Source organism: Hemicordylus capensis, chromosome 6 (genome assembly GCF_027244095.1).
Source record: "Hemicordylus capensis ecotype Gifberg chromosome 6, rHemCap1.1.pri, whole genome shotgun sequence".
In the NCBI taxonomy this organism is placed as follows: domain Eukaryota; kingdom Metazoa; phylum Chordata; class Lepidosauria; order Squamata; family Cordylidae; genus Hemicordylus; species Hemicordylus capensis.
In genome coordinates, this window is record NC_069662.1 from 5,147,430 (window position 1) to 5,165,346 (window position 17,917).

The following is a 17,917-nucleotide window of genomic DNA, read 5'->3' on the forward strand; positions in this document are numbered from 1 at the left end:
ACTTATCTAAACCTCGTAATCTGTGGATACTTTTGTCTTTCAGTTTATAGCAGGGGTAACCAACCTAGTGCACTGCAGCTAGGGATGATGGGAGTTGTAGTACAACAGCAGCTGGAAAGCCTCCGGCCAGCCTTCCTCTGATCTACAGCAATTCGAGAAAAAGAAACATCGTGGCTGGAAGCAACCTGGAAGCACATCTTCCTAATTTTAGACTTGGGGGTGGCAAGCCACGGCCACTCAGTGATGAGGAAAAAGAAAACTTTGCACATGCTCAGAAATACGCTTCCCCTTTATTATCATGACCACCTCCATGGTTTTGCTGTGAGGGTCCCCTTCTGTTTTCAGAGCCAAAGGGCCTCCAAACCAAGCCACATAAACCAGGACGTGTCCAAGCTGCACAGCCAGAGAGCAGCAGCCGTCTGTGCAGCCGGGGGGCCCATCAGAAGCAAAATCTCCCCTTCCCACCCACCACCCACCCTTCTCCCTTCCAGCAGCAGGCTCCGTTACCACCGCTGTGCTGCCACGCATGCGCAGGACACGTTCACGGTCTCCAAGGACGGCCTCAGGAGGAACTGATCACCTTTGCCACAAGGCTCCCGATAGAAGACGAGGGTGCTGTAGCTGATGATTACAGAGTTTCCGTTCGGCTGCTCTCTGCTGTACCTTCTTTTTCTGCCGTGGTGTGTTCCATTTGCTAGGGAGATGCAGCTCGGGCAGGCACAGTAGGCCTGGCGAATGTACTGTGGGTAGCGGTTGGGGTTGTGATCGAGCCTGCAGGAGGCGAAAGAAATGCAGGGTTTTGCTTTCCAACTGATCCCGCTACCTAGGCGTGCCGGGAGCTGCTGCTGCCTACGGAGTCAGACCCTTGGTCCCTCGAGCTCTGGACTGTCTGCAATGGCTGGCAGCAGCTCTCCAAGGTTTCAGGCAGGAGGAGTCTCTCCCAGCCCTACCTGGGGAGGCCACAGATTGGACCTGGGGATCTTCTGCATGCACTGAGCTACAGCCCTACCCTCAAAGCCTGCCCTGAGGATCACTCGGAACTGGTTTTCTTTTTTAAAAAATGGTTTTCAATAGTATTCCACTTTCCTTCAGAAAGTCTCCCATCGAGGTGCTGATCAGACCCAGACCTGCTTAACTCATAAACACAGGAAGCTGCCTTCTACCGAGTCAGACCCTTGGTCCGTCTAGCTCAGTGCTGTCTACACGGACCGGCAGCAGCTTCTCCAAAGTTGCAGGCAGGAGTCTCTCCCAGCCCTGTCTTGGAGATGGCAGGGTTTGAACCGGGACCTCAGGTTCTCTACCCTCCCAAGCTACGGCCCCGTCCCCAGTTGTCTGGCTTTCCGGCCAGTTTGGTTTAAACGGCCTATGACCAAAATATAAGTGTCCATCCTGCTTGCCACAGTGGTCAGCCAGGGGCCATGGAAGCCATGAATAGCCCTCGCCCGATTGGTCTCCCAGTATCAGATCTTCAGAGGAAAGCAACGTGTGTACATGGAGGTTCAATATAGCTATCATGATCAATAAAGATAGATAGATTTAGCCTCCAAGCACTTGGTTAGCCCCCTTTTAAAACATCTTTTGGAAGATGCTTATAGAACAGCAAGGTTGGGGGTGGGGTGGGCCCACAGCTCAGGGGGAAAGCGCGCACTCTGCGTAAAGAAGGTCCAAGGTTCAATCCCTGGCGTCTCCAGGCAGAGCTGGAAAAGACCCCTGCCTGCAACTTCAGGGAACTGCTGCCAGTCAGAGTTGACAGCACTGAGCTACATGGACCAATGGTCTGACTCGGGAGAAAGTAGCTTTGTACGCATCACTAAATGTGAGATAACAAACTAGAGCCATTAGCTACTACCCACTCAGAAGGAAAATAGCATCTGATGTTTCCTTTTCCTTCCATTTGGGAGTCTGGAATGTAACACGTTTGGATAGCGGATAAGCAAGTGAATGCTGGATTAGGCCAATAAAGAGATGGATGGATGGATGGATGGATGGATGGATGGATGGATGGATAGACAGAGGAGCTATACCTATCAGTAGATACTGGTGTGTTGAAGGGAAGGAGGGAAGAATGATAAAAAGATAAACATGAGTGGGAATTTAGAAAGGGTGCATATAGTCATATCTCGCCAGCCGCTAGGGTTCTGTTCTGACAAAACCTTGCCATTGGCAAATTCGTGGTTGGTGAGGCATTAAAGTCTATGGGGAACAGGGGGTTAGGGGAACCACGCTTGCAAAAAAGACCTAAAAATAAAGGGAAAAAATACTAATAAATTGCTAAAACCCCTGCTAACTTGGCAAAGAGGCACTCTAAATTTTATTTAGCAGGGGGAGAGTAATTGGCCCTATCCACCCCCAGCACAGGACCTCCAGTGACTGTTGCTGGTGTCTATCTGATGTTTCCTTTTAGATTGTGAGCCTTTGGGGACAGGGAGCCATCTTATTTGTTTGTTATTTCTATGCGTAAACTGCCCTGAGCCATTTTTGGAAGGGCAGTATAGAAATCAAATAAATAAATAAATAAATAAATAATAAAACCCACAGCAAATCCTGTAATATCGCTGAGAGTCACCAAGAAGCAGATCGAACTTCTTTTGTACTCCGCAAAATCACTCAAAGGCATTCTAAATTGGCAAGGGACAGCAATGTCAGCATGAGCCAGCAAGGGTCACCAAGAGGAATGAGCAGATCAAACCTCTGAAGCTCCCCAAATCCCCTGCAAAATCACTAAAAAAGACCCTCACCAAACACAGATACTCAGGTTGCGACTGGCAAGACCTGTCACAATTTCCCATTCACATATACTCAAAACGGCGGTTGGTAAATCCGTGGTTGGCAAAGGATGACTGTAGCTCAATAGGTGGTCAGCTGCATTATTGCCAATCAGGGATCCTAGCGCAATGGATAAACAGACAGTGGGATGAACAGGTAGACAGATCTATGGGACAGAGGAAGGGTCAAGAGACTCAAAAGAAGGAGCACTGTTTGCTTTCTTACGTGTATCTCCATGGAGAGACAGACCGCTGGCCATAGTCTCCTTCTGATGATGCCCAACACTCAGAGGCGGGATAACTGTTTGTAGCCTTAATTTGGGGTTTGTGAATTCCAGACACAAGGCGTTCCCCGACACGATTGACTTCGGTCTCGCTGCAGCACTGGGTCAAGCAATGGAGGGCCTGGCACGGCAGAAATGCCGAGAACATGAAGCACATCACAGCCTGTGAGAGGAAGGAGAGAGCAGGGGACGTGATTCACCCCCCAGTCATGGTGGAACAGCCCAGGCGGGGACAGATGGAAAAATGTTGCTTGCCTTCCAAAGACATCTAGTAGCCCATCCCTCCCAACCCCAAACTGCAGAATTCCCAGAGAAGTCGGGATGGCAGCTCTAGACCCAGGTCCTGCTCATCTTGCCTTTAGAAGGCGTTTATACAGGTGAGAAAATCAAATGGCAAAGCTCTTCCTGGACTGCAGCGTTCCAGCCTTGCACTAGCTCCTTGCACGTCCCAACTCCCCCAACCCCCCACTGACAAACAAAAAACCAAAAACCTTCCCCTGCACTTAGAAAAGGATGGCGTCCAGGAGACGACTGGGCTAAAATTCTTCCGCCGGGCATATGCTCATTTTCTACACACAAGGAATTTGTCCCTATTGACCCCAGACAGAAAGCTGAAGAGGCAATTTGAAATCGACCATACATTCTGGGCAAGGTAGGCACATAAGAACCTAAGAACAGCCCTGCTGGATCAGGCCCAAGGAGGCCCATCTAGTCCAGCATCCTATTTCTCATAGTGGCCCACCAGATGCCACTGGAAGCCTACAGGCAGGAGTGGAGGGCATGCCCTCTCTCTTGCTCCTGCTCCCCTGCAACTGTTACTCAGAGGCATCCTGCCTCTGAGGCTGGAGGTGGCTTTACTTGTGAATTAGAGGCATCGCCTGTTTAAGATTCATATTATTGATTGATTGATTGATTGATTTGATTTGATTTGATTTCTATACCGTCCTTCCAAAAATGGCCCAGGGCGGTTTACACAGAGAAATAATAAATAAAGAAGATGTCTCCCTGTCCCCAAAGGGCTCACAGTCTAAAAAAGAACATAAGATAGACACCAGCAACAGTCACTGGATGTTCTGTGCTGGGGGTGGATAGGGCCAGTTACTCTCCCCCTGCTCAATAAAGAGAATCACTACGTTAAAAAGGTGCCTCTTTGCCAAGTTAGCAGGGGTTGTATATATATATATGGAAATGCTCTAAGAAATGCAAAAGTAATGCATCAATCCATGCGCCAGACCCACACATTTTAGACACTTTAGACACATTTTAGACACTGGTTCCATCTCAGGGGGTGAATAATGCTCAGAGTGACTTTGGAAATATCTACCCCCTCTAGAGGCGGGAAGTAGGTGATCCATCACATGGCTGTACGTGCTGCTTTCTGCATGTGATGATTGCCCCTTCTTCTCTTGTCCCCAAACCATTAGGGTAGAATTGCAGCCCTTTTTGCACAGAGGAAAGGCTTAGGGTCAGGGTCAGGCTAAAATTGAACAAATGCTTGCACTCTCTGCATGGAGTAATCTTTGGAGGACATTCCTGCCAATTTTCATTTCCATTCGATTCCATACTACTACAAATATTTCTATACAGCTTTCCAACAAAAGTTTCCAAAGCGGTCTACGTAGCAAAATAATGCATAAATAAATAAGATGGCTCTCTGTCCCCAAAGGGCTCGCAATCTAAAAAAGAAACATAAGAGAGGCAACAGCCACTGGAGGGATCCACTGGAGGGGATGGAGAGGGCCAGTTGCTCTCCCCCTGTTAGAGAAAGAGAACCGCCACTTTGAAAAGGTGCCTCGTTGCCCAGTTAGCATTCCACCACCACCATCGATAAAATTTCATCACAGTTTTTGTGTTCTTAAAATAGCCAAATGTGCAATGGTGTTTTAAAACACCATTGCAAATTTGGCCACTGCAGGTCCAACGACCAGGACAATAAAAGCATGATGACACACTGAAAAGCTGGACGCCTTGCAACACAGTCACCTACTTTCCCTCTCTAGGGGTGCAGACCCAAAATCAGAATGAGCCTTTGTCCCTCCGGATGATAGGAACCACCCTGGTTGGCTTAGGTACCATGTGAGAAAATGAGCCAAGAAGGGGGTGTGGAGCGAATAATAGATCGGCCTCTTGAGAGAGAACAAATCAATAGACGGTCCCAGAAAATCAGCCAGCTATGCCAGCAAGCCAGGAGCAGAACTTGAAAGCAACATTCCCTGTGCTTACCCCCCAGATCCCACTCTCCACCCCAACGTGAAAGGGGCAAAGTCCCAGGACTTACCAGCTGGACCTTAGCCATGTCGGGATTCCCTGGGTACGACTCCTGTCCGCTGAGACTGCTCGGGTGTGACTGCCTCTCTAAGCGCAGGAATCCCTATTTTATTGCTGGCGAATTTCCATTCATCATCATGAATGCAAAACTTGAGGGGACACCCTCTATTCCTGGATACAATCAGTTGCTGTTCCATTCCACTCAGACTAAACCACAAGTATGGTTTAGTACATTGAGTATGCTGGATCATTTTGAAATATGGGGCTGTACCTTGGGAAGGGGAGTGGGGCTGGGGTGCGGGGCTGAGGGGCACGGATTCTGGTGTCGTATTGGCACCCGTTGTGATTCGTAAAAGGGCTTGAACCAAACATTCCGCCCCCAAATGAGATCAGCATGCAGGTCATGAGATTTCTGCAGCCAGTGGCCTCTGTATTTGGTTCCCCGGCTTTTGTGTGGTATGCTTCTAGTTTCAGAATCCCCACTTCGCCTGTAAGCGCCAGCATGCAAGAGCAGGTGGGTGCCGCGGTGGGGACTGAGAAGTATCCATTAGAAGTTGTCGCTCAGTGGAGAACCAGTGTTGTGTTCTCTACAGTGGCCCCAGGTTTTGTGGTGCCTGAGATAACCCTTCAAGCCCTTAACGGTTTGGGCCCGGGGTATCTGAGGGACCGCCTGCTCCCAAGGTTTGCTGCCTGCTTGACGAGATCATCTGAGGGGCTCTGCTCTGGGTGCCAACAATGAGAAAGGCTCGGTTGTCGTGCATGCGGGACAGGGCCTTCTCTGTTGCTGCCCCCAGACTCTAGAATGCTCTCCCGGTGGCTATTCACTCCTCGATCTCCATCATGGCTTTTAGAAAACATGTGAAGACTTGGCTTTTTACTCAGGCTTTTATATGATTGTCTCCACTGCTGCTTCTTGTATTTTGTACTGTTTTAATGCTTGTGTTTTAATTTATTATTATTATTATTATTATTATTATTATTATTATTAATCAGATTTGTTTTTTATTATGCTTTTTAGCTCAATATTTTAATGTGTCTTTTTTATAAACTTTTTTAAAATTTTATTGTGAGCCGCCTTGAGATTTTCTTAATGAAAGGCAGGGTATACATTTAACAATTCTATCTATCTATCTATCTATCTATCTATCTATCTATCTATCTATCTATCTATATTTCCTGGGGGCAGTCTGTTGAGGGCTCTTTAGTTTAGGAAAAAGACGACATCTACTAACACACCCATGACATTCTCAAGGCAACCCCACCCTGGGTATGACAAAAGGGGCAGCCCAAGCTATTGCAGTGCCTGAGGCGAAGCCCCAGAGGCTGCCATGCCCCACACTTCTGCAGGGGACTGGCCGCCTTTCAAAACTGGCCCTTGCAAGCTTTGAAAGCATGCAGGGGGCAGGGAGGAGAGAAGGTTGTATTGTCTTCTGAAAAGACTGGGATTTGAACCCGGTGGCTTCCCTGTACACCTGCTCTCTCTACACTCCCTGCCCCTTCCGGGAATCTGGGGGACCCAAGAGTCCTGGCTGCGAGCCTACACAGTACACTAAGTGTGATGGGCTGTCCCTGGGGCAACCAGGTCGGTGTGTGGAGATAAATATTGACCTTTCAAAGGGTTTCATTGTGGTGATGATGATAACTCTGGTTCCATTGTCAAGGATTGTTCCAGGCTTCCCTGCACCAAAGGTATATCCCACAAGACACTCCGCCCTTACAGCGGCAAGAGAGGCGGCCTGCTCCTGAGTCATCCAGTAAAATGAGAGTCTGGACAAGACTAGCTTGCCTTTTTCACTGGAACTAGGGATGTGCACAAAACCGGTTTGCCTGGTTCAGTTTGAATCTGAACCGGGTCTGAACCAGACCGGGCATGTTCGGTTTGGGCAACCCTCAAACAGGGGCCTGGTTCGGTTCGAATTAGAACCAGTTTGGGCCTGGTTCGAGGGCGGGGAGATGTTCAATTTTCAGTTTAAAAAAGAAATTATTTACCACCCAGTGAGGGCAGCGGTGTCTTTGGTGGGGGTGCTGTGGCCACGGTGGGGGGGGGAGTCTCCGAAGTCTCCCCCTCGCCTCACCAGCCTCCCCCCAGTCTCCCATGGGCTGGGCTGGCCTGTTTCGGGGCTGTTTTGGCCCTCATGGTGGCTACAAAATGGCCGCCACATGCTCACAGAGGGCCAAAACAGCCTGAAGGCCAATGCTGCCTTCGCCGGGCAGTAAGTCCTCAAACCGAGTGCAAACCGGTTCTAATTAAAACGGTTTGCACATCCCTAACTGGAACGAGGTGCAACGGCCCCATGGCTACAAGTGTCGGCAATGCTAATAAACATTTACTAGCCTCTTGCAGTCAAAGAGCTGGGTGTTTAATTCAAATCATCCTGCGACATTTCAAGCAGGCGCACAAGCACACCCCTTCTCGGCCTCGCTTTTGCTGCGTTCTGGGCTCCCCAGCTCCCAGTCTCAGAAGCTCCGTTGACTGTCCAACCACAGGATTTTAGAGGAGGAAGCGACCTTAGGAAGCCATCTAGTCCAACCCCCTGCTTGGTGCAGAAACTGCAATGGCATTCCTGGCAAATGGCCCTCCAGCCTCAGCTTGAAACCCTCCAGCAAGGGTGAGCCTACCCAGGAGGGGCTCAAGGTACAGTGGTGCCTGAAGGTGGCCTTGCCCCATAGCCTTGGTGGGGCCGGGCAGCCCCTTTCAGAACCATCCGTTGTCACCTTTGAAAGTGGTGTGGAGGGCAGGACGGAGGGGAGGTTGCCAGCAGCCTCTCCTTCTCTCCTGGTGTCTCTTGTGAGCTTTGCAAGGAGGGTGAGGAGAGACACTCCTGGGAAAGCTGGCCAGGGTCCGATCGGTCCCCAAACAGCTACTCTGGTGGTGACAGCCGCCCTGCTGACGGCGCCCCAATAATCTGCCACCTGGGGGGACTGCCTCACCTGGCCTCATGAAAGGGCTGCCCTGGCCTGAGCCGAGCACTGCACAAGGCAGACGGCTCCAACTGCAGCCCTCACAGTGAGCAAATTCTCCCGAAAATCTAGCCTGTGTTTTCAGCCCTTTGGTCCTGTCCTCTGTTTGCAGGAGGCAATAGAGAACGAGTCCACTCCATCTTCTGTGTGACAGCCCTTCAGATATTTGGAGAGCTGGTCTGGGGAGGAGAGCTGGTCTTGTGGCAGCAAACGTGAATTGTCCCCTTTGCTAAGCGGGGCCTGTCCAGGTTTGCATTTGAATGGGAGACCACATGTGTGAGCTCTGCAAGATATACCCCTTAAGGGATGGGGCCGTAGCTCAGTGGAAAAGCACCTGCCTGCTTGCATGCAGAAGGTTCCAAGTTCCCTCCCTGGCATTTCCAGATAGGGCTTGGAGAGACTCCTGCCTGCAACCTGGGAGAAGCCGCTGCCATCCTGTGTAGACAATACTGAGCTGAACAGACAAACCGCCCATGTCCCCATGTAAGAACATAAGAACAGCCCTGCTGGATCAGGCTCAATGAGGTCCATCTAGTCCAGCAACCTGTTTCACACAGTGGCCCACCAGATGCCTCTGGAAGCCACAGGCAGGAGTTGAGGGCATGCCCTCTCTCCTGCTGTGACTCCCCTGCAACTGGTACTCAGAGGCATCCTGCCTTTGAGGCTGGAGGTGGCCTGTAGCCCTCCAACTAGTAGCCGATGATAGACGTCTCTCCTCCATGACGTTATCCAAATCCCTCTTAAAGCCATCCAGGTTGTTGGCTGTCACCACATCTCGTGGCAGAGAATTCCACAAGCTGATTATGTGTTGTGTGAAAAAGTACTTCCGTTTGTTGGTCCTACATTTCCTGCCAATCAATTTCATGGGATGACCCCTGGTTCTAGTGTTATGTGAGAGAGAGAATTTCTCTCTCTCCACTTTCTCCACACCATGCATGATTTTATAGACCTCTATCATGTCTCCCCGCAGTCGTCTTTTTTCTAAACTAAATAGCCCCAGGTGTTGTAGCCTTGCCTCATAAGAAAGGTGCTCTAGGCCCTTGATCATCTTGGTTGCCCTCTTCCACAGCCTTTTCCAGTTCTACAATGTCCTTTTTTAGATGTGGTGACCAGAATTGTACGCAGTACTCCAAGTGTGTTCGCACCATAGTTTCGTATAAGGGCATTATAATATTAGCCGTTTTATTTTCAACCCCCTTCCTATGATCCCTAGCATGGAATTGGCCTTTTTCACAGCTGCCGCACATTGAGTCGACACTTTCAACGAGCTGTCCACCATGACCCCAAGATCCCTCTCCTGGTCAGTCACCGACAGCTCAGATCCCATCAGCGTCTACTGGAAGTTGGGGTTTTTCGTCCCAATGTGTATCACCTTACACTTGCCAGCATTGAACCACATTGGCCACTTTGGCCACAGTTTGGAGAGATCCTTTTAGAGCTCCTCACAATCCGTTTTGGATTTCACTACCCGGAAGAGTTTGTTGTCATCTGCAAATTTGGCCACGTTGCTGCTTACCCCTGCTTCTAGATCATTTATGAATAAATTGAAAAGCACCGGTCCCAGTACAGATCCCTGGGGGACCCCACTTCTTACTTTCCTCCATTGTGAACACTCTCTATTTATCCCTACTCTCTGTTTCCTGTCCTTCAACCAGTTAGCAATCTACACATGCACTTGTCCCCTTATCCCATGACTCCTGTTTCCTCAGGAGTTTTTGATGAGGAACTTTGTTGAAAGCTTTTTGGAAGTCCAGGTATATGATGTCAACTGCATCATCTTGAGCTACACACTTGTTGACTCTCTCACATAACTCCAAAAGGTTGGTGAGGCAAGATTTACCTTTGCAGAAGCCATGCTGGTTCTCTCCCAGCAAGGCCTGTTCTTCTATGTGCTTTACAATTTGATCCTTGAGGATGCTTTCCATCAATTTGCCTGGAACGGACGTTAAGCTCACCGGCCTGTAATTTCTCAGATCACCCCTGGATCTCTTTTTAAAAATCGGTGTTACATTTGCTACTTTCCAGTCCTCTGGTACAGAGCCAGATTGCAGGGATGTTATATATTTTAACAAGGAGGTCAGCAATTTCACATTTGAGTTCTTTGAGGACTCTTGGATGGATGCCATCCGGCCCTGGCCATTTGTTAGTTTTTAGTTTTTTCAGACCAAAAACTTTCCAGACTGTGTAGTATGTCAGCCGGTATACCAAGTGTGCTCTGACCAGTGCAGGATAGAGTGAAACTATCTTTTTATGCCAAAAACACACATGACCTCCTTTGTGTTGATTTTTAGATTGTAAGGTCCTTGGGGCAGGGACCCCTCTCTCTTCTATATGGAAAAATCACACCCAAACATGGGGTATGTGTTCTAAATTTTCCATACATTGTTAATATTCGGTAACATCACATGCAAGTAGGTTTTCTGTTGGTGGGCACGCAGCTGGGGACAAGAGGCTTTTAAAACCCTGACCCCCCCCCCACTGCCAAATTCTTAATCTACCCCTCTATAGGGCTGGGTTCTCATTCAAATTCTGTCCTAATTGGAGGGAAACCTTTTGCTGTACACCTTCAGAGCCGATTTTATTATGTTCCCAGGAATGGGTGGAGTGGGTGGGGGGAGGGCCCTTTCTTCCATGTATCCCCCGCCAACATGTACATACACAAGACTACGGCACGTAACCAGCAAGAGTGGTGTCCTCTCGTCTCCCAGGAACAGCACATTTTGTTTCGGAGATAAATCCCCGTTGGCTTTCCATGGCTACTGGGGGAGATTTGCATCTCACTCCAAAAGCTTACCCTGCGGTTTCAATGGGCAGGAAAAAAATTACCTGTGGGAGGAAAATACCTGTGCGGTTAGTTGACAACATGATGGTCACCATAGCAAAGTAAACACAGAGGGAATCCCAAGACAGGCGTCAGGCGGAAGTCAGGAAAGAGAGCAAAAAGTACAGTTTTCTCTGGTTTTTTCGGACTTTCTTTGGGCATGCGTAGCCTTCAGTTTGACCCACAAAGGCTCAGCTCTGGAATCTCTTTCAAAGCCACATTTACTCCCTCAAAAAAAAATGCAGTAATAATAAAAGCAGGAGCTCTTTAAGCCTGGAAATATCAAAATCCGCCCCCCAGATGTTGGACTACAAATCCCATCATCCCCAGCCACAATGGCCTTTGTAATTCAACAGCGTCTGGGGACCCAAGTTTGGGAACCCCTGCTCTGAGCATGGGCAGAGTGCATCCCCCCACCCACTACCCCTGAACACTCCCACACAGGGGAAGGGAGGGTTTCCCTGCTTTGCAAATATAACCACCCTGACTCCAGAGAACAAGGGGTGCGAAATGGCTTGATTGCTAGCTAGCTGATGCCAATTGGACTCCTCAGAGTGAAAGATGCCACGTGTACTTTGAGAGGCAGTGTGACCTAGTGGCAAGAGAACTCACCTGGGTGGCTCAGGAATGTGGGATTCTGCTCCTGCACCTGAAAACTCTTGCCGTCCATGAAGAGCGCTGGTGGCAGCTTCCCACACACAGGGCAATTAACAGCCATGGCCACCCGACAGCTCAGGACCGCAGCAGGGAAAAGGGTTACATCTCCCTCCCTGGCGCCATGGCCTTCCTTCTCCGGACTGGCCCACCCTGCAGATTCGATTGCCATAGCAAAATTATGCAGGGTGCCTCACCGACTCTAGTTCTTGCATCTGCAAAAAAAATTAAAAAAAAAAAATGCAGGAGATGCCACAAATGGGAAGGAGAGAAAACTGGAAAAGGCTGACATCATTACCTTGTGATGGGCTCCTCCTGCTCCTTAGGGTGGCTCCTATCCTTCCTGGAGGGCTGGCAAGGAGGAGAGCTGGTCTGGTGGGAGCAAGCAGGACTTGTCCCCTTAGCTAAGCAGGGTCCGCCCTGGTTGCATATGAATGGGAGACTTGAAGTGTGAGCACTGGAAGATCTTCCCCTCAGGGGATGGAGCCACTCTGGGGAAAGCTGAAGGTTCCCAGTTCCCTCTCTGGCAGCATCTCCAAGATGGGGCTGAGAGAGATTCCTGCTTGCAACCTTGGAGAAGCCGCTGCCAGTCTGTGAAGACAATACTGAGCTAGATAGACCAATGGTCTGACTCAGTATATGGCAGCTTGCTATGTTCCTGGCCCCAGCGGTGGTGCAGAGAGAGGGCTACTCCACCCCATGGCCTTTGGCGCGTAAGAGGGTGTCACAAGGTTCCATCTCGTCACCAAGGCTCTTTCGCATCTGCATGAAACTGCTGGAGGAAGCCGTGTGGAGACTTGGGCTCAGCTGTCGCTGCCAGTGTGCAGATAACATCCTCGGTCTTCAGAGATCATCCGAGGTGAAGCCCCCGTTTTGCATGCACAAGGTTCCAGGTTCAAGCCCTGGCAGCCATGCAAGGTTCAAGCCCTTCCATGCACAAGGTTCCAGGTTCAAGCTTCTCCAAAAATGGCCGGGAAAGTCCCCTGCTTGAAACCCTGGAGAGCTGCTGCCAATCAGAGTAGATAATGCTGAGCTAGGTGGACCAAAGGACAGACACAATGTAAGGCAGCTTCCTGTGTTTCTGAGGGGGCAGTGGAAATCCCGAACCTGGGTCTGGAAGCAGTTTCAGATCAGATGAGGACAAACAAACGGAAGCTTAGTTCAGACAGACAGGCAATATTGTTGGTTGAGGGTTTGTTGGTTGCGGGTTCTGGTACAGTCTGGTACAGTCTGTTTCGGATGGTGACTCCCCTTGAAGACGCGGGTTTGCAGCTTGAGGCCCTTCTAGATGCCCAGGTAGCCGTGGTAGCCAGGAGGGCCTTCCCCCAGCTTTGTCTTGTACTCTTGATCCCCCCTTTAACTGGAAAGTCAGACTTGGCCTTGCAGTTCATGCTCTTATTACCTCCAGGTTAGACTACTGCAAAGCACTGTCCATGAGGACTGCCCTTGAAGATAGTCCAGAATTTTCAGTTGGTTCCGAATGAGGCTGTCAGGGTTTTGGCTGGAGCTGGAAAATCAGATCATATTATACTTGTTAAAACTATTCCCCCCCCCCTTTAACACACAAAACAATAATATACAATGCATCCCATAAAACTAGCAAACAAAATACACACAAAAAATAAATCCAATACTATTAATATCAAAAACGGCACAGAGAATGTCCATATTATTTCAAACGTAAATGTTTCACATAATAAATATCGGCTTTAACTGCTCTGGTCTAGTAGAAGTGGACTTAGAATAAAAAAAATTAAGAAAAGGGATCCTTTACTTTGTAAAAAGTAGATTTAGGCAAAATATTAGCAAATTTTAACAAAATATTAGCAGCCAGTTATTAAGTTTTAAGAGTTTGGTCTACAAACCAGTCGTTCAGTGGGTTAGTTTGATTATGAACCCTAATCTGTAAAGAACCAAAATTAATTTAAAATGCATCTGAACAATATAGTGTTTTCTAACTGCACGAGTCTGAAGAATTCATTTGGTCCCAATCCTGTGGAACACTCTTACTCCCAATAGCCATTCATTCTCATGTTCATCATCTCATTAGAAGTTCTAGAATGAAGAATTACTAGCCTGATCCTGTACTTTTCTAGGTTGGTGGACCTTTGACCCATACCTCATTCTGCCATGCCCTACAACCATTAAGTGTAACTGTAGATCAAGAGTGTATATTCTCCGAGCTGCACAACCTCCGTTCTTCTAGGGGCATGTAAGGGAGCTTGCTCATTTCAGTGGAAACAAAAGGAAGTTGCTCAGTACCAGTGGATGGGCATCCTAGTTTTTCATTTTGGAGTATCAGTCTTCATTGCCAAGATATTATGCAAAGATATTTACATAATCATTTATTATTTAAGGAGGCTCTCAAGTGGCTTTCAAGCAATTCACTATGCTTCAGGCAATTCACTATGCTTATAGAAATCTTGCAGACAAACAGATGCATGGCAGGCACACTTTCAACAGGAGAAGCATCCCCCACCATTGCATCACTATGCCAGGGGGAAAGCCATATTAAAATTCTGTCCCTCAAGCATAGGGGCCTGGAAAAATACATAATAAAGAATTTTAAGTGCCTAAACAAGGTGCAGACAAGCTTTCTGGATTCTTGGTTAGTAGCAGGAAATGCATGGATACCTTCCAAATGGCCATAGGAATGCAATGGATTACAATACAGTACAATAGGTACTGCAAGGCTGTTCTGCCCCCAAATTTTCAGGTAGCTTGTGGGACCATCTGAAAAATTTCAGACACTTAGGTAGATCTACCTAGGTCTATCGTGACTGCTAAATGGAGCCTCCAGTTTCAAAGATAGTATACCTTGTCTACCAGACGTTGGGAAAATCCATAAGAGATGGTTTAGAGGGGGAGAAACCAAAGTGTAGTAAAAGTACTGAATTTGGTAAGAGTACGTTATGGTAGACACCTTAAGACAGTGGTGCAGTGGGGAAATGACTTGATTAGCATGCCAGAGGTTGCCAGTTCGAATCCCCGCTGTTACCATACCAGCCAGCAGCAATATAGGAAGATGCTGAAAGGCATCATCTCATACTGCACGGGAGGAGGCCATGGTAAATCCCTCTTGTATTTACCAAAAGTAAACCACAGGGCTCTGTAGTTGAAATCGACTTGACGGCACACTTTACCTTCACCTTACATTACAGTAAGAGGAGAGGACATCTCAAGTATCCTGTGTGAGATCCATTGAACACAGTGGGACTTTTGAATAAACATGCCTAAAATGGAGCAGAAAGCCAAGATTTCAAAAATGGCACTTGAAAATGTTTGAATTGCTTTTTCAGGGGCGTATGAAAATCTGTTTCGACTTCAGGCCTTTTTCCCTACTGCTTTTTCCCTAGACTACCTGATTTAAATTCCTTTGTTCCCCTCTACTATGCACACACACAAACATTGGCTTAAAAAATCTTAGGGTCGGAGGGTGAGTCAGAAAACATTGGGCAATTAGGAGTGGGGTTTCTCGGGAAGTGGAAGATAGCAGAGATCGGCTGGCATTGTGTCAGGCCCTTGCGAAAGGTGATAGGGAAACTGGCCCACCCACACATTCTCCCCAAATTCCAGAGGAGTAGCCGGGTTAATCTGTTACTGCAAACAGAGCCAAGGGTCTGCTGGCTGGGGGCTGTCAGCGGAGTGCTCAGGGCCTGGCATCCAGATTCCAGATGACTCTTTCAAGCAAGGCTGGAGTCCTCAGTGGCTTGTTATTGTGAGACATATTGGGGGCAGCGGGTGGACTGGAATGAAGAAACTGCAGGAATAGCTTCGGCTGGCAACTAACTTGTGGCACGTTCAAGACTTAACAGATGTATTGTAGCAGAAGCTTCTGTGGGCTAAGACTCCGGGTGTCCTTAAATGAATGGCAGAGAATGGTCATTGAAATGCATGAGTTCCTTTCAAGCGGCCAGAGCAAATGCATGGGAGTTGTAGTCTATCTAGTTTGTTTGTTTGTTTGTTTGTGTATTGTTAAATCGATATACCTCCTTTCATTAAAATAATCACAAGGTGGTTCACATCGAAAAAGTTAAAACAAGACTATAAAAATAAAACAATTAAAATATGCAAAAATATAAAAACAGATCTAATTTAATTTTTTAAAAAATACATACATAAAAATACCATACAATATACAAAGAAGCAGCAATGGAGACAATCACATAAAAGCCTGAGTAAAAAGCCAAGTCTTCACATGTTTTCTAAAAGCCATGATGGAGACCGAGGAGCGAATAGCCACTGGGAGAGCATTCCAAAGTCTGGGGGCAGCCACAGAGAAGGCCCTGTCTCATGTGCACGACAACCGAGCTTCCTTCACTGTCAGCACCCGGAGCAGAGCCCCCGCAGATGACCTCGTCAAGCGGGCAGCAACCCTTGGGAGCAGGCGGTCCCTCAGGTATCACAAGCCCAAACCGTTATCTTTTGTGGTATCTTTTGTGTTTTGTTGTTAGGATGTTTGTCCCAGGAGGGATCCTGTAAGGGGTGGAGGGTGGAGTCCAAAAGAAAAAGGGAAGGGAAGGAGAAAGAGAAAAAGGAGTTGTTGCTGAACAAACCTTTTAGTTAAATCTACACATGTTTTCTTCGTGTGTATGAAGGAAGCAGCTATAAAACCATGGGTTCCTTCCAAGTGAGCACACACAATGCTTGGGTTCCGTCCAGAGGTCCATAGGAAAGGCCTGGATTTCTTCTAAGTGGGCATAGGAAATGCACAGCCTTGCATGGGGCCAAACGGAAAAAGCCTCTGCGTTTCCAGTGGTCCCTTGGAAGGAACTAGTGCTTCTCAATGGGCATTCTCTGACTTTTGTTTTAGGATGTCCCCTATAGTGCACTTCACCGTGTGTTTTCCATCCTGTGTTTCCATTACTGAGCAAAGTGTTTTCCTCAGTAGGTAAATATTTAGCGGGGTAAATATTAAGGGGGGATATAATAGAGATTTATAAAACACGGGTTTATAAAATGACACAGAGTATGGAGAAAGGAGAGAGAGAGAGAACTTTTTCTTCCTCTTTCCTAGTGTTACAACTCGGGGGGGGGGCGGGGATGTCACCCAATGAAACTGACGAGCAGGAAATTCAGGACAGTCAAAATAAAATACTGCTTTACATGATGCAGAATTAACCTATGGAGCTCACTGCCACAAGATGTGGCAACGGCCACCGGCATCAATGGCTTTAAAAGGGCATTGGATAAATTGTTGGATAATACGTCTGTCAATGGCTGTTCATCATAATAGCTAGATAAAGCTTCCATGTTCAGAAGCAGCATGTCTCTGAATAACAAAGTTTCTGGGCAAAGTACAAAATGCTGGTTTATTACCTTTAAAGCCCTGAATGGCTTAGTTCTGGGTTACCTGTGAGAGCCCCTTTCTCTACAAGAGCCCCACCACTCATTAAGATAATCAGGAGGGGCCCGTCTTCGAGTGCCACTGGTTCAATCTGAGCTAGCGTGGTGTAGTGGTTAGAGTGCTGGACTAGGACCGGGGAGATCCGAGTTTAAATCCCCATTCAGCCATGAGATTTGCTGGGTGACTCTGGGCCAGTCACTTCTCTCTCAGCCTAACCTACTTCACAGGGTTGTTGTGAAAGAGAAACTCAAGGATGTAGTACACCGCTCTGGGCTCCTTGGAGGAAGAGCGGGATATAAATGTAAATCATCATCATCATCTGGGGGCGATGTGGGATGAGGCCTTTTCAGTTGTTGCCCCTAGGTTGTGAACGTGAGAGGATCATCTTCCTTGGAGGCCTTCAGGAGAGCCTTAAAGACCCATCTTTTTAGCCTGGCTTTTAATGATATCAAGTTTTGATTTTGATTTTAATCTGGTTTAGATCAACCAGATTTAATGTTTTTTAATTGTTTTATTATGCATCCTTGATTTTAATGTAAACCACACTGAGCCACTTTAGGAAGTGCAGTATATGAATTGAATAAATAAATGTAAATAAATAATAATTTAAAAAAACAGCAAGAGAGGGCTGTTTGCCTTAACTCTTCTGGTCTTCCCTGTAGGAAACAAAATGGCAGATCAGTTGGAGCTGATCCTAAGAGGTCCGTGGTGTGATATTTCCATTCAAAGTCCAGATACATCCAAGATTCAAAGGGACCATGTCAGGGACTCAACAGCGGCCGAGATTTTCTCTCCCACTACAGGTGAACAAACCAAG

The 17,917-nt window shown here is 47.7% G+C and overlaps 1 protein-coding gene across 3 annotated transcripts; it reads right to left on the reverse strand.

The window, feature by feature from the left end:
- Window positions 1-492: 492 nt before the first annotated feature.
- Window positions 493-12,178, reverse strand: IL25 (interleukin 25). Of its 3 annotated transcripts, XM_053265142.1 has the most exons (4): window positions 12,052-12,178; window positions 11,712-11,968; window positions 2,992-3,212; window positions 493-771 (listed from the first exon to the last, which is right to left on the reverse strand). In XM_053265142.1, exons 3-4 carry the CDS (start codon window positions 3,204-3,206, stop codon window positions 504-506), a joined length of 483 nt encoding a protein of 160 aa, XP_053121117.1. In that variant the 5' UTR covers window positions 3,207-3,212; window positions 11,712-11,968; window positions 12,052-12,178; the 3' UTR covers window positions 493-503. The 3 variants fall into 3 exon arrangements, with proteins under 3 accessions (XP_053121117.1, XP_053121118.1, XP_053121116.1); XM_053265143.1 differs by lacking the exons at window positions 11,712-11,968; window positions 12,052-12,178 and adding an exon at window positions 6,926-7,116; XM_053265141.1 differs by lacking the exons at window positions 11,712-11,968; window positions 12,052-12,178 and adding an exon at window positions 5,328-5,731.
- Between the last annotated feature and the right edge of the window lie 5,739 nt (window positions 12,179-17,917).

Bases quoted from the DNA above. Each gene is read 5' to 3' on its own strand.
- IL25 (XM_053265141.1), bottom strand. The intron at 772-2,991 runs GTAAGAAAGCAA...CGCCTCCTGCAG, and splicing joins GTCTCTCCATGGAGATACAC to GCTCGATCACAACCCCAACC.